Consider the following 15,171-nt stretch of genomic DNA (forward strand, 5'->3'; position numbering starts at 1 on the left):
AGGGAGGATAATAATTTGAACACTCTGTGCCAGAACCTTAAAAGGCGAGGACATGACCACCATGTATGTAGCATGTCTCCGGTGACTCTGCAGCCCCTAAAACAGAAGGGGTTAGCTGAGGGGAAGACTTTGGCTATTCTGGCCGGGATGTACCAAGCTTTTACGCGCGTTTGCACGAACGCGGCGTTCGGGTCCCGATTTTCACTGGCGTTCACGGAGCCCCTGGAAGCTACATGTTGCTTCCAGGGGTGGTTAACTGCGACGGGTAATGTCCCCCTAGGGGAAGAAAAACCGCGACCGCATCCGAACGCAATACGAACGCTGCTGAAAGCCCGAACGCATTGCCGCCGCGACGCCAACGAACGCGACGCCTCCAAACGTCCGTCTGAACTTATGGTCGCATAACTTGCCCCTAACGCAACGCCTGGTGCTCCCTGCTTTGGACGTCAGAGTGAGCCGCGTTGTGCAGCTCACTCTGGCGTCCGCGATGCGCACTCTTGGACACATGCGGCATCACGTGGTCCCGCCGGCCAATCGCCGCACGGAGCGGCCGCCAGTGAATATTAATTAGCCATGTGCCTGGCCGCTCTCCGCTTCTCCCCAACGTTACTGAGCATGTGCAGTCTAACGCGGCTCTGCCGCTTACAAAGTACTGCATGCAGTACGTTATATAATGGCGCAGCGTTACACTGTAACGCAACGTGGGCACTGTGAACAGCCCATTGATTTTTCATTGCTGTGCGGTGGGGTGCGTTACAGGCTGCTCTAACATGCGCCTGTAACGTCCCACTGTGAAACCAGCCTTAGAGATGGTCAGTAAGATTCTAATAACGTCACTGAATGTAGTACATTGTTTATGGGATTCTAGATGTGAGAAGATTGGGCAGATTGAACAAACAAGTTGTACAGTGTGTGGGAGTGTTAAAGCAGACCACTGGTTGAGTGAGCAGATATATAGCAACTGCCATAATCTGTAGGTACTCACATCCATGGACTACATGTCATGCATTGCTGTATGCACTAAATACACTGCCAACTACAAACTGCTGCAGATGCGGTCCAACCAAGGAAATAGCGCATCCCTTACAAACCAGGGACCAGAGGAGCAGCAACACCTGACCTAGGTAAATAGTGAGGCTCATCCCAACCCCCCAAACAGCCCACTTCATTACAAATCCCTAAGGAGAAGTTCATTCTAAAAATCAACAACAAAAATGATGGTGCTCAGCACCCTTAAGACATTATTGTTTATAAGCTTTTGAAGAGGGATAAGGACTGACACAGAGAGAGAGAGGGTGGGGAGAAGAGAGAGAGAGGGTGAGGAGAAGAGAGAGACAGTCAAATACATGCCTCACTAGGGATACAAGTTTACAGTTGTCCCAATAGTCCACATGCTGAGGCAGGAAGTCATAGAGATCAACATCCTGCGAGCTGCAGAGAGAGGAAAGAGGAAGACGGGACAACATGGGGGAGGGATGCAGCAGTGCACATGCTTAGTTGTTGACAAGTTTGTATCTAATGACTGCTGCAACACCTGGTAATTAGCAGTGACTGCTGATCAGGATAATTAGTCAGACTCAGTAGTACGACAGAGGCGGTGCAGAGCCAGTGGATACTGACAACAATAAGGACAGCCCAGTAAGCGAGGCTCTGCAGGAAGGTCCTGGCTTCTATGTACACAGGTTCACCTGGCCAAGGCACAGCTCTCCTTCCACCACCGCTGCCATGCTCTGCAGGAGAGCTCCAAGTCTCACTTGAGTGGTTGTGTCAGACAGACAGAGTCAGTGAGACACACACATTTGCCCGGACAGCAGTGAAATGTGAATAGTAATGGCAGGCGCAGGGCTGATTGTGTCAGAGACTCACGTGGAACAGCGGCGTGGCTAGAAAAGGGAGGGGTGTGTGAAGCGTGCACGACAACACTGGGCTGCTAGCGCAGAGCATGGCTTGGTTGGGAGGGTCTGTCGCACGATAATAGCATCTTGGATGCTACAAGAAACTCATGGGTCAAGGCTCGTACCCACTGTGTGATTTCTTGCACGATTCTTAAGGAGTCTTCCGAAAGTAAATAATTTGTAAACAGTCAGAGGAGGCGTGGCCTGTGAGATAGAAAGGCTGCCAGGCTTAATACATTCAAAAGGAGGAGGAGCTATGCAAATCATTTGGTCTGTCCCATGATGAGGCATTGCGCTGGCCAACTTTGAGTACGAGAAGCCATATTTTCTAATTTAAGATTGACGATACATATTTAGGTGCAGAACTTTACTAATGAATCTATGTAGCCAAACTATTGTAAAATTATAGTCTTTGTGTGGGGTATGTTGTTGTCACCATAACTTGAATGATAAATGCGATTTTGACTTTAAAAGAAAATTGAGCCAATTGGTGTATATAGATGTGGATGTGTGAGGGGTCTCAGCTGTTCCTGATGACAGGTGTATTATCTCTGATGTATACCATCTCATCCTACAAAAGTCCTGCCTGGCTTGTAATAATTGTTAATCTTCAGTATTGAGGGCAGAGGTATGTACACACGGGTTGTCGGGGACCACATCCACCATTTTTTTTATACTGTCAAAGAATAGACTTAGTAGAGTATACCAGCGTAGTGTTTATAGACATACTGTAAGGGCCCGTTTCCACTTGTGCAATGTTAGTTTGTTAGCGAAAATGCAGAAACGCACTGGTCAAAACGGCCCTTACATTGATTTTATACGAAAACGTACGCGAATTGCATGGAAAATTCGCATTGCGAAGACGCATGCGAATTTCCTATGAATTACATTGCATGCACAAGGCGGTGTGCGAATTCTGATGGCTCTGCTGTGCAGATTTTTCCTGTACAGAAAAACACTCTGTTGTCCTGACAAGTGGAAACAGGCTAATTAACTTGTATTGGTTATGCGAATCTGTGTGCAGGAAACGCATGCAGATTCGCGATAATGGAAATGGGCCCTAAAGAGAGCCAAAGGTGGGTTTCTGCAATTCATATAGGACAAAGAGGCACATTTTGTATACTATCACCAGCCTCTGTGTCCTTATACATTACCCCCAGCCCCCCCCCCCCGTGCTCTGCTGTCCCCCATTATAAAAACCATCACGCTAGCGACACACAGATTGTCGCTAGTTGGCTGTTTACTCTCCATGGCTCCCCCGACACCTGTATATCGCGGCTCCCCGCATTGTCCATAGTCCATACCCGACTTGAGTTGTTAGGGGAAATGCAAAAACGCTTGCAGATGAAAATTTGCGCACGTTTTCGCATATGTTAGTAATTATGCGAATTTAACCATGTCAGTGCCTGTGTGCTTTTAGGGCCGGTTTCCACTACAGCGAATCTGCATGCGTTTTATGTATGCAGATTTGCATACCTAATAATAAATGTTAAAGCACAAAGGGCACTAATATCGTTAAATTCGCATCCTTAAACAGGACCGCGAAAATGCATGAAAATTTGCATACAAATTTGCAAGCGCATGTGAATTCGTTTATGCGTTTTCCGCATAGAAATCGCACTGCACTAGTCCAAAAAGGCCCTTACATTGAATTTGTGCGAAAACGTACGCACATTTGCATGGGAAATTCGCATAGCGAAAACGCATGTTCATTTCCTATTAATTCTGATGGCTCTGCTGTGCAGATTTTTCTTGTAGAGAAAAACGCTCTGTTGTCCTGACAAGTGGAAACAGGCTAATTAACTTGTATTGGTTATGTGAATCTGCGTGCAGAAATCTGCAGCAAAAACGCATGCAGAATTTGCGCATGTTTTGGCATACGTTAGTATGTATGTGAATTTAACCATGTCATTGCCTGTGTGCTTTTAGGGCCCGTTTCCACTACAGGGAATATGCATGCAGATTCACATACCTAATAATAAATGTAAAAGCACACAGGCATTGATATAGTTAAATTTGCATCCTTATACAGGAACGCAAAAACGCATGCGAATTTGCATACAAATTTGCAAGGACATGTGAATTCGTTTATGCTTTTTCCACATAGAAATCGCACCGCACTAGTTGAAACGGCGCTTACATTGATTTTATGTGAAAATGTACGTGAATTTGCATGGAAAATTCGCATAGCGAAAACGCATGCAAATTTCCTATGAATTACATTGCATGCACAAGGCGCTGTGCAAATTCTGATGGCTCTGCTGTGCGGATATTTCCTGTACAAAAAAACACTCTGTTGTCCTGACAAGTGGAAACAGGCTAATAAACTTGTATTGGTTATGCGAATCTGTGTGCAGAAAACGCATGCAGATTCGCGATAATGGAAACGGGCCCTAAAGAGAGCCAAAGGTGGGTTTCTGCAATTCATATAGGACAAAGAGGCACATTCTGCATACTATCACCAGACTCTGTGTCCTTATAGTGTGCCCCCCAGCCGCCCCCCCCCCCCCATGCTCTGCTGTCCCCCTTATTAAAACCGTCACGCTAGCGACACACAGATGGTCGCTAGCTGGCTGTTCACATTGATGCTGCGGCTCCCCGCCGCCTGTATATCACGGCTCCCCGCCTTGTCCATAGTCCATACCTGACTTGAGTCCTGGGATGGGCTGTCTGAGGGCAGAGGAGGCGTGGCCTGTGAGATAGAAAGGCTGCCAGGCTTAATACAGTCAAAAGGAGGCGGAGCTATGCACATCATTTGGTCTGTCCCATGATGAGGCATTACGCTGGCCAACTGAGTACGAGGAGCCTTATTTTCTAATGATTGTAAGATTAACGATACATATTTAGGTGCAGAACTTTGCTAATGAATCTATGAAGCCAGACTATTGTAAAATTATAGTCTTTGTGTGGGGTATGTTGTTGTCACCATAAGTTGAATGATAAATGCGATTTTGACTTTAAAAGAAAATTGAGCCAATTGGTTTATATAGATGTGGATGTGTGAGGGGTCTCAGCTGTTCCTGATGACAGGTGTATTATCTCTGATGTATACCATCTCATCCTACAAAAGTCCCACCTGGCTTGTAATAATTGTTATTCTTCAGTATTGAGGGCAGAGGTATGTACACACGGGTTGTCGGGGACCACATCCACCATTTTTTTTTTATACTGTCAAAGAATAGACTTAGTAGAGTATACCAGCGTAGTGTTTATAGACATACTGTAAGGGCCCATTTCCACTTGTGCAATGTTAGTTTGTTAGCGAAAATGCAGAAACGCACTAGTCGAAACGGCCCTTACATTGATTTTATACGAAAACGTACACGAATTGCATGGAAAATTCGCATAGCGAAAACGCATGCAAATTTCCTATGAATTACATTGCATGCACAAGGCGGTGTGCAAATTCTGATGGCTCTGCTGTGCGGATATTTCCTGTACAAAAAAACACTCTGTTGTCCTGACAAGTGGAAACAGGCTAATTAACTTGTATTGGTTATGCGAATCTGTGTGCAGAAAACGCATGCAGATTCACGATAATGGAAACGGGCCCTAAAGAGAGCCAAAGGTGGGTTTCTGCAATTCATATAGGACAAAGAGGCACATTCTGCATACTATCACCAGCCTCTGTGTCCTTATAATGTGCCCCCAGCTGCCCCCCGTGCTCTGCTGTCCCCCCTTATAAAAACCGTCACGCTAGCGACACACAGATTGTCGCTAGTTGGCTGTTTACATTGATACAAATACATTTATTTATTTTAGTATTTATATAGCGCCAACATATTACACAGCGCTGTTCAGAGTATATATTGTCTTGTCACTAACTGTCCCTCAGAGGGGCTCACAATCTAGTTCCTACCATAGTCATATGTCTATGCATGTATCATAGTCTAGGTCCAATTAAGGGGTAATGATAAAAAGGTGAAAACAGCGCTCACAGCCTATCTGGCAGCCGTGTGTAATGCTAACAACGTCCCACACCGCACTCTATAATCACGTAGGTCTGCTCAGACACTGTATATATACTGGTAGTCCACATTCTATAATAGTAAAGTTCTCTAAAGTTCATATATAGGAGTGCAGCAGGACATACTAGGTTACACTAGTTATATCATAAGCAGCAATAAAGTCCGCGCTCTTCCTTCAGTGTGGCAATCAGATAGATCAATACAAACCCCCTTAGGGTACAGACTCACCAGATCCTAAGGACTAACGATCAATCCTCGCATCCGGGGTGTAGGCCCCCCGTCGCCTCTCGGGCACCGTGTCAGTAGTCCAAACGGATCCTTTTCTGGCCTGTAGTCACTCCTGCGGGGGTAACCAGCTTCCTGGTGTGGTTTAGGCTTGTAAGTAAAAAATGACAGAGGACCAGCCTCCAATAGTGCATTACTTCTTTAATAAAATGTCCATAAAAACAATATGGCGGTAGTAAAGCAGGTAAAATACACAAAAGAGATAGGAGGAGTTAGCTCCCGGGTGGCCCGCTCGATACTTCAAACCGACCGGGCTCACGCTGTCGCGCACATCCGAGTTGACGTCACACGGAGGTAACTCCTCCCTTACAAGCAGTATAACCAGGAACTAACCAGATTGGTTGGTGATGAGGTTACCTATAAGAAATTGAGGAAGGAGCCTACTAAAGAGTATTATGAGGAATTGCGAGAAATTGGGAGGCCTTAAGGAAGGACTCCTCAATGACAGAGTGTATGAATATTTATTGCCATCCGCACCGAGGATTCCGGTAATATATCAGGTCCAAAGGTACATAAAAACCCCTTAAATCCCCCATTATTAGTGGGATGGCGTCGGTCACCCACAGGTTGGAACAATACTTGGACGATATGCTGCAGCCGGCGGTGGCGCTTGTGCCCAACCTCCTTAAGGACATTAAACACGCCATACAGGTGTTACAGGAGGTGACGGTGGAGGCGCAGACGTTGCTGACGACTGCAGACGTTTCGTCCTTGTACACCCGGATCCCCCATGGGGCGGGGGTGGAGGCTACATGGATATATTTACAGAAGACAGGGATGAAACAAGCCCAAATTGATTTTGCAGTTAAACTTTTGGAATTCGCTCTAAGGAGCAACTATTTTTGGTACTGGAGAGTTCTATGTGCAGAGGGTCGGCTGCGCGATGGGGGCGGGGTTCGCCCCGAGCTTTGCTAACCTCTTTATGGCGGTGTGGGAGGAGGAGGTGTTGGCGGGACCCGCCTCCAGCGCAATAGCCAAATGGGCCAGGTACATAGATGGCTTGGTGATTGTTTGGAATGATACAGAAGATGCCCTCAGGGAATTTATTCAAATATTAAATGTGAATGACCAAAACATTGAATTAACAATGGAATACAGTCCCAATAGGGTGAACTTTTTGCACCTTGAAGTAAACAAGGGGGAGTTCAACCTATGGACACGGACGTTTTTCAAAGATACAGATAGAAATGGTTTCATATGGACCGACAGTTGCCACCACCCGAAATGGGTTCAGTCGGTCCCTAGGAGCCAATTCCTCAGAATCAAACGTAATTGCTCCCATCAACAGGATTATATGGATCAATCACAAATCCTGAAAAAAAGGTTTTTAGATAGAGGTTATAACAAGGAAAACATTGAACAGGAAAGGATGAGAGTGGCCTTTATGCCAAGGCAGAATGTGTTTCAGAACAGAACCAGAAAACAAGAGGGTATCGATTTTCAGTTCCTCACTGGTTTTAGTCAGCAATACAGAGATGTTGAAAGAATAATTAATCGACACTGGAATATATTAAAAGCAGATGTGAAGCTGGGGCCTGTCATGCCTAACAGGCCCAGATTCATATACAGACGTGCAAATAATTTAAAATCCATTCTGGCCCCCAGTTGTGTGAACCCTCCGGTGATACCAAAGCACCCTTGGCTGAGCGATGGTTTTTACCCATGTAGGTCATGTAGTTTATGCCAGGCTGGGTTAACAACTAGGACCACCACGATAACATCCTTTAGTACTGGACGAAACTTTAAGATCAAAGGTGTTATTACTTGCAGTACTAGGTATGTTGTCTATTGTTTAAACTGTGAATGTGGAAAGCAATATGTGGGGTGGACGGGGAGGGAGTTAAAGGCCCGGCTGGGACAACACAAATATAAAATTGAAAAAGGACATACCAATCACAGTGTCCCACGGCATTTTGCTGAAGGACATAAATGTAATTTGAGTAGATTAAAAATGTGTGGGATAGAAAAACTAAATCCATCATGGCGGGGGTGTAACAGAATACGTGAATTGTCCAGGCGGGAGACCAAATGGATTTACGAATTAGACACCCTTGAACCAAAAGGAATCAATATTGATATAGATATGAATTGTTTTTTGAATAATGCCTAATGGGGGTCTGGTCCCTTTAAATTGATGATGTGGCAACTTTTTATCAAAAAACCAATATTAACCTAATTTGCTCTATTATTGATACGATAATGCATTCATGATTAGGTTGCATATGTTATTCTAAAATTCTGTGGCAATCTTTTATTGATTTTAAGATTTCCTGTTTTGTGGTTTATTAAAGGAAAACTTAAGTCAAAGGTAAAAAATGAGATTTACTCACCTGGGGCTTCCCTCAGCCCCCAGCAGCCGATCGGTGCCCTCGCAGCCCCGCTCTGACGCTCCAGGACCCGCCGGCGAGCACTTCCGGTTTGGCCGTCACCGGCCGACAGGCATGGGAACGCGAGTGATTGTTCGCGTTCCCAGCCTGTATATCGCCCCCTATGCTGCTATTGCGGCCAGGAGGTCGCAATAGCAGCATAGGGGGCGATATACAGGCTGGGAACGCGAACAATCACTCGCGTTCCCATGCCTGTCGGCCGGTGACGGCCAAACCGGAAGTGCTCGCCGGCGGGTCCTGGAGCGTCAGAGCGGGGCTGCGAGGGCACCCGATCGGCTGCTGGGGGCTGAGGGAAGCCCCAGGTGAGTAAATCTCATTTTTTACCTTTGACTTAAGTTTTCCTTTAAGGCGAATGCATACCATTCGCATATATGTACCGAGCGAGAGGATATAACAGAGTGTATCTGTGATCCTCGGCAGTAGGGAGAATGTTGCAGAAGGTTGCTATGGTGACAATACGGCCGCATGAGCCAGCTTGTAAGGGAGGAGTTACCTCCGGGAGGACCGAGGGGAGGGACTTAGACCTTATAGGGTATGGAGGACGTCGCTATGGGAGTAGCCCCTGATGAGCTGTACGCAGCGAAACGCGTAGGGCGGAGCCTCCATGTGACGTCAACTCGGATGTGTGCGACAGCGTGAGCCCGGTCGGTTTGAAGTACCAGTGGCGTAGCTGAAGATAGCGCGATTTTAACGGCAGAAGAGCATGGTAACACTGGAGCGGGGAGCGAGCGGACCACCCGGGAGCTAACTCCTCCTATCTCTTTTGTGTATTTTACCTGCCTTACTACCGCCATATTGTTTTTATGGACATTTTAAAAGACATTTTATTAAAGAAGTAATGCACTATTGGAGGCTGGTCCTCTGTCATTTTTTACTTACAAGCCTAAACCACACCAGGAAGCTGGTTACCCCCGCAGGAGTGACTACAGGCCAGAAAAGGATCCGTTTGGACTACTGACACGGTGCCCGAGAGGCGACGGGGGGGCCTACACCCCGGATGCGAGAATTGGTCGTTAGACCTTAGGATCTGGTGAGTCTGTACCCTAAGGGGGTTTTATTGATCTATCTGATTGCCACACTGAAGGAAGAGCGCGGACTTTATTGCTGCATACAATGTAGGGGTAAGCCAATAAACTTATCTGTATGTTTTTGGAATGTGGGAGGAAACCAGAGTGCCCGGATGAAACCAACGCAGACACAGGGAGAACATACAAATTCCTTGCAGATGTTGACCTTGCTGGGATTTGAACCAGGAACCCAGTTTTGCAAGACAAGAGTGCTAACCACTATGCCACCGTGCTGCCCCAAATTTACATACAAATTTCCAAACGCATGTGAATTCGTTTATTCATTTTCCGCATAGAAATCGCACTGCACTAGTCCAAAAAGGCCCTTACTTTGAATTTATGCGAAAACGTACGCGAATTTGCATGGAACATTCGCATAGCGAAAACGCATGTGAGTTTCCTATTAATTCTGATGGCTCTGCTGTGCAGATTTTTCTTGTACAGAAAAACGCTCTGTTGTCCTGACAAGTGGAAACAAGCCAATGAACTTGTATTGGTTATGCAAATCTGCGTGCAGAAAACGCATGCAGATTCGTGATAATGGAAACGGGCCCTAAAGAGAGCCAGAGGTGGGTTTCTGCAATTCATATAGGACAAAGAGGCACATTCTGCATACTATCACCAGCCTCTGTGTCCTTATAATGTGCCCCCAGCTGCCCCCCGTGCTCTGCTGTCCCCCCTTATAAAAACCGTCACGCTAGCGACACACAGATTGTCGCTAGTTGGCTGTTTACATTGATACAAATACATTTATTTATTTTAGTATTTATATAGCGCCAACATATTACACAGCGCTGTTCAGAGTATATATTGTCTTGTCACTAACTGTCCCTCAGAGGGGCTCACAATCTAGTTCCTACCATAGTCATATGTCTATGCATGTATCGTGTAGTCCATGTATCATAGTCTAGGGATAATTTAGGGGGAAGCCAATAAACTTATCTGTATGTTTTTGGAATGTGGGAGGAAACCGGAGTGCCCGGAGGAAACCCACACAGACACAGGGAGAACATACAAACTCCTTGCAGATGTTGACCTTGCTGGGATTTGAACCAGGAACCCAGTGTTGCAAGGCAAGAGTACTAACCACTATGCCACCGTGCTGCCCCAAATTTACATACAAATTTCCAAGCACATGTGAATTCGTTTATGCATTTTCCGCATAGAAATCGCACTGCACTAGTCCAAAAAGGCCCTTACTTTGAATTTATGCAAAATAGTACGCAAATTTGCATGGAAAATTCGCATAGCAAAAACACGTGAGTTTCCTATTAATTCTGATGGCTCTGCTGTGCAGATTTTTCTTGTACAGAAAAACGCTCTGTTGTCCTGACAAGTGGAAACAGGCCAATGAACGTGTATTGGTTATGCAAATCTGCGTGCAGAAAACGCATGCAGATTCGTGATAACGGAAACGGGCCCTAAAGAGAGCCAGAGGTGGGTTTCTGCAATTCATATAGGACAAAGGGGCACATTCTGCATACTATCACCAGCCTCGGTGTCCTTATAATGTGCCCCCACTTCCCCATAATACTGGGCATACACGGCTCGATTTTGCAGCTCAATCGTTTTGCCCGCTCGATTCTGCAGGCGATTCTCTTATCTTCCGCTCGTTTTTCGTCAATCAACAGTGTAAATGGTACCCAATCTGATCAATCACGCGGTTGATCGTTCGGGAGATTGTACCATTAGGCTGGTTTCACAGTGGGACGTTACAGGCGCACGTTAGAGCAGCCTGTAACGCACCCCACCGCACAGCAATGAAAAATCAAAGGGCTGTTCACAGTGCCCACGTTGCGTTACATTGTAACGCAGCATGTCCTGATAACGTACTGCATGCAGTACTTTACACTCGGCGAAGCCGCGTTAGACTGTTTGCACATGCTCAGTACGGGTGTTTTTTTTTATTTTGGGGGCGGGGAGAGGCCGCTACGTAGCCAGGCACATGGCTACTTAATATTCACTGCACTTGCAGTGTTTTCTTTTTTGAGCGGCCGCTGATTGGCTGGCAGGACCACGTGATGCGCAGAGCTCCGCTCACGTGGTCTCCGCAGTGCCTCCGACAGAGCAGGCGCACCAAGAGCTGCTTGTAACGCGGCTCTTGGTAGCGTCCTGCTCCAACACCACCAGGCGTTGCGTTAGGGGCGCGTTATATGACCTTAACGTCCCCTAAAACACAACGTCCTGGTGTGAAACCAGCCTTAATGAGCACCTTTACACTAACCTCTAACCCTGCCTGATGCAAATTTCAGTACTGTATACGCTCCAATAGAAAAAAATTGTACTGTGCATGCACATCAGCAGAAATTGTCCTTGCAACGGTTGTTTAGTCCGAAAGGTTAGCAAAACAAGTTCAGATCTATACACTTTAGGTACCCATACATCTGTGCCTAATACACACGGTACGATTTTCTGTGCGATAGATGGATCCTATTGATAAAATCCGTCATGTCCGATATTGCTCCCGATCGTTTCCACGCTCGATTTCTCATAGCGGTGAATGGAAAAACATAAGAAAAATGAAGATAAAAGAATCAAGTGCAGAATCATGTGGAAAAAACGATCGGGTCACAAAATCGCATGGAAAATCTTACCATGTGTACCCAGCATTACATGCTCAATCAATATGGTCAAATCAACAATCAGGCATGCTTGCTGTGGTACCGATTTTCATCCAATTTATAACTATCCAAATCGGATGATCAATTGGATCCAAAATCGCTAGATGTATGGACATCTATTCCCAGGCATGGCTATCTTTGCACATAACCAGTGGTATGGTGTTGGTACTGCAGTATACTACAGACCAATATACAGTTACAGTCGGCGAGCTACAAGCTGCTGTGCCCAGAGCAACTTTGCTCTGTCTACATAGCCGCAGCACGACCTGATAAGCAGCGCAAGAGCATTTGAAATTGATTGGATCCAGGAACGCAGCAAGTGACCTGTGTAGAACGTACTACAGAGGGACTTTCTGCGCAAGTGCGCATGCTCAGTATTAGCTGCGCTATTACGTGATTGCGCTCGAAAAAGTGGGATGTTTCGTGTGACGCCGGAAGTGGCTGCACATGGCGGGAAGATATTTGACTCCAGTTGGTTCTTGCTAGCGGTGGAGGCTGTGTATGTTTGCTGGTAGTCGTTCCTCCTTGTCATCATGTCCGGGGGAAGTAAGAGGTAGTTTGCTCGGTGCTTGACATATCGCCGTGAATGCAGTATATAGGGGCTACCGATACCCGAGTGGTCATTCGTGGCATGCTTAGGCTTGTAGTGCAGCAAGATCTGCGGCTAGCCCTTAATCACACAGCACTCTGAACTTCAGGGGCTGCTGCTCACTTTATCCAAAACTGATTCTTAGCTGTGGTGGGGAAGGTTGAGGCCGGTTGCCAATGTCATTGCTGTCTGTGGTCTTGCTGGGCAGATTTGGTACTAGTCTGCACAAGGGGACTCACTACTGGGAGTTGTTAGGAGAAAGATGGTGAGGCAGAGGTCACGCTTGGAGCAATCTTGTGTGGTTTTCCTGTATGCAGAGCCACATCAGTTGTGGGATACATTAAAGTGGACCTGAAGCAATATCACTTACCTGGGGCGTCTGCCAGCCCCCTGTAGCTGTCCTGTGCCTGCAAAGTTACCAAACAATCCTCTGTTCCCCGCAGTGGCTTACTTTTGCTTCTGGCAGTTGTTGTCCATTGTGCCTTTGTGCCCCTGGCCATGTGTTTCCTTATTTGTGCTGTTGTTACCGGGATCGCACTGCGCAGTAGAGATTTTGTTGTACTCTGCCTGCGCAGGAAGCGCCTGGCCATAGAAAGTAGATTGAATGTGTAGAATTATGTAGAAAAAATGTGTTCTGCCAGGAAAACTTTTATGGCTGTACTTATCAGTGATGTTTACTACATTCCTGACAAGGTACTGACAAGACAGAAGCTGGTACTTCCATCCTTAAAAATTAACTTTCAGGCAGCAAAACACCCTGGTTATTAATATGTTTAGTAAATACACATACACGTTTATCTCATCATGTCACCTTGGGTACACTTTAACAGTAACCTCCCCCAATAGTGAGTCTCCTGAAGCAGGCTAGTAACCAGGTTTCTTGTTTAACACTCATTTGAGGAAGTGGGTCACATTGCTGCAGTAAGGGCACAGACAGCAGTAAAATCCTAACTAATTCTAACTGTTGACTACACAAGATATCCTGGAAAATGTTCTACCCTGTGCACTTGCGATATGCAGTGGAAAAGAGCACTTAAATGAAATTCAACTGAGGCAGCAATAAAAAAAAAAAGGGTATGCCTACTATTACACTGCCAAAATGTGTAATATTCATAGTATAAATATACAGTAAACTTATTCCTGCAAATTAAGGGTGTTTGTTCCCTTGCCATGAACTGGACCAGGAATGCTATGGCATCCAGAGCCTTCCTTCTACTTGGGTATGTATCAAACCTACGTTTTAATGTAAGGGAGGGAGAAAAACAGGCTGCCTCTGGATCCTCCCCTGCCACCCTCATCATTGCCGTTCCAGCACTCAGACACCCGCAAGCCCATTGTCCGCACTGTGAAGGCAGCTCACACCTGCTCACTGGCACAGACCCGAGCTGCGGCTCTGGGGTACTGCACAGAAGCCTCTGCGGGGTCCAGATCCTGAGGCATTTTTCCCCTAAGGCCCGGTTCACGTTGGCAGCTAAAAAGCACTGTACCTGATACAAACGGATCCAATGTTAACCTATGGATCTGCTCCCATAGCTCAGTTTAGAACCGATCCGCAGGTTTTGGGAGGCTGTGATAATTCCGTAGCGGCGGACACATTGCATTGACCACTCGCTAATGGAACAGATCAAAAACTGATCTGTTTCGTGAATCAGTTTTTAAATGGATCAGTTTTTGATCTGCCTAGTGTGAATTGGGCCTAACAATCCCCCTGGCTTACTTTAACCTCTTACATACCAGATGGCTTTGGCCAAGACTAGGGCTGTCCTTTTTCCCTTTTAAAGGGAATCTGAAGTGAAAATAAACTTATATGATTTGTATGTGTAGTACAGCTAAAGGTACATACACACGTCTGATTTTTCCAAACGGCCGCCAACCAGATCAGTCAAAACCAATCTTATCAGCCGAACGATCGTTAGTACACACGTCTGACTTGACGTCTAAACGACCGGTCGTTTGGAAAAATCAGACGTGTGTATGTACCTTTAGAAATAAAACTTAGCAGCACAGAGATGAGTCTAAAGGTGGCCATACACTTATAGATTTGCAGCAGATTTGACCATCAGATTTCTGTCAGATGCCTGTCAAGTCCAATCTGACAGGAATCTATCTGAAGTGTGCCACACACTAAGAACATACTTCCAATAGATTTCAGAATTAAATCTATTGAAAATGCATTATTGGACCATAAGATCCAATGCAACTCTTTGGGCCACTGATCTGCTGTCAGCAGTAGATCGACCTAGATTTTCCATCCTGTCACATCGAATCGATCAAAATCGGCTGCAAATCGATCGATTTGCTTATTTGAAATAATCGATTTCTGATCGATTCTATAGAATCGATCAATCGATGGCTGAAA

The 15,171-nt window shown here is 46.0% G+C and overlaps 2 protein-coding genes across 3 annotated transcripts in view; one reads left to right on the plus strand and one right to left on the minus strand.

Annotated features, from left to right (window-relative positions):
- The window catches only part of HPS3 (HPS3 biogenesis of lysosomal organelles complex 2 subunit 1), a 75,514-nt gene extending 73,683 nt beyond the window's left edge, over nt 1-1,831 (minus strand). The window contains exon 1 of the mRNA XM_068280745.1: nt 1,689-1,831. The gene's annotated coding sequence lies outside the window, so the exon portion shown is untranslated. The remainder of the gene's footprint in view (nt 1-1,688) is intronic.
- Nucleotides 1,456-15,171, plus strand: part of HLTF (helicase like transcription factor) — a 109,671-nt gene continuing 95,955 nt past the window's right edge. Inside the window, exon 1 of one of the 2 annotated variants that reach the window (XM_068280750.1) lies at nt 1,456-1,537. Coding sequence is in view for 1 of the 2 variants with exons in the window: in XM_068280749.1 (XP_068136850.1) it covers nt 12,757-12,776 (20 nt within the window). In the remaining variant the exon portion in view is untranslated. Of the gene's footprint in view, nt 1,538-12,635; nt 12,777-15,171 lie in introns of those variants that run through there. The other variant, XM_068280749.1, reaches the window with a different exon arrangement.

The sequence above is a fragment of the Hyperolius riggenbachi genome, chromosome 4, assembly GCF_040937935.1.
Source record: "Hyperolius riggenbachi isolate aHypRig1 chromosome 4, aHypRig1.pri, whole genome shotgun sequence".
NCBI lineage: Eukaryota > Metazoa > Chordata > Amphibia > Anura > Hyperoliidae > Hyperolius > Hyperolius riggenbachi.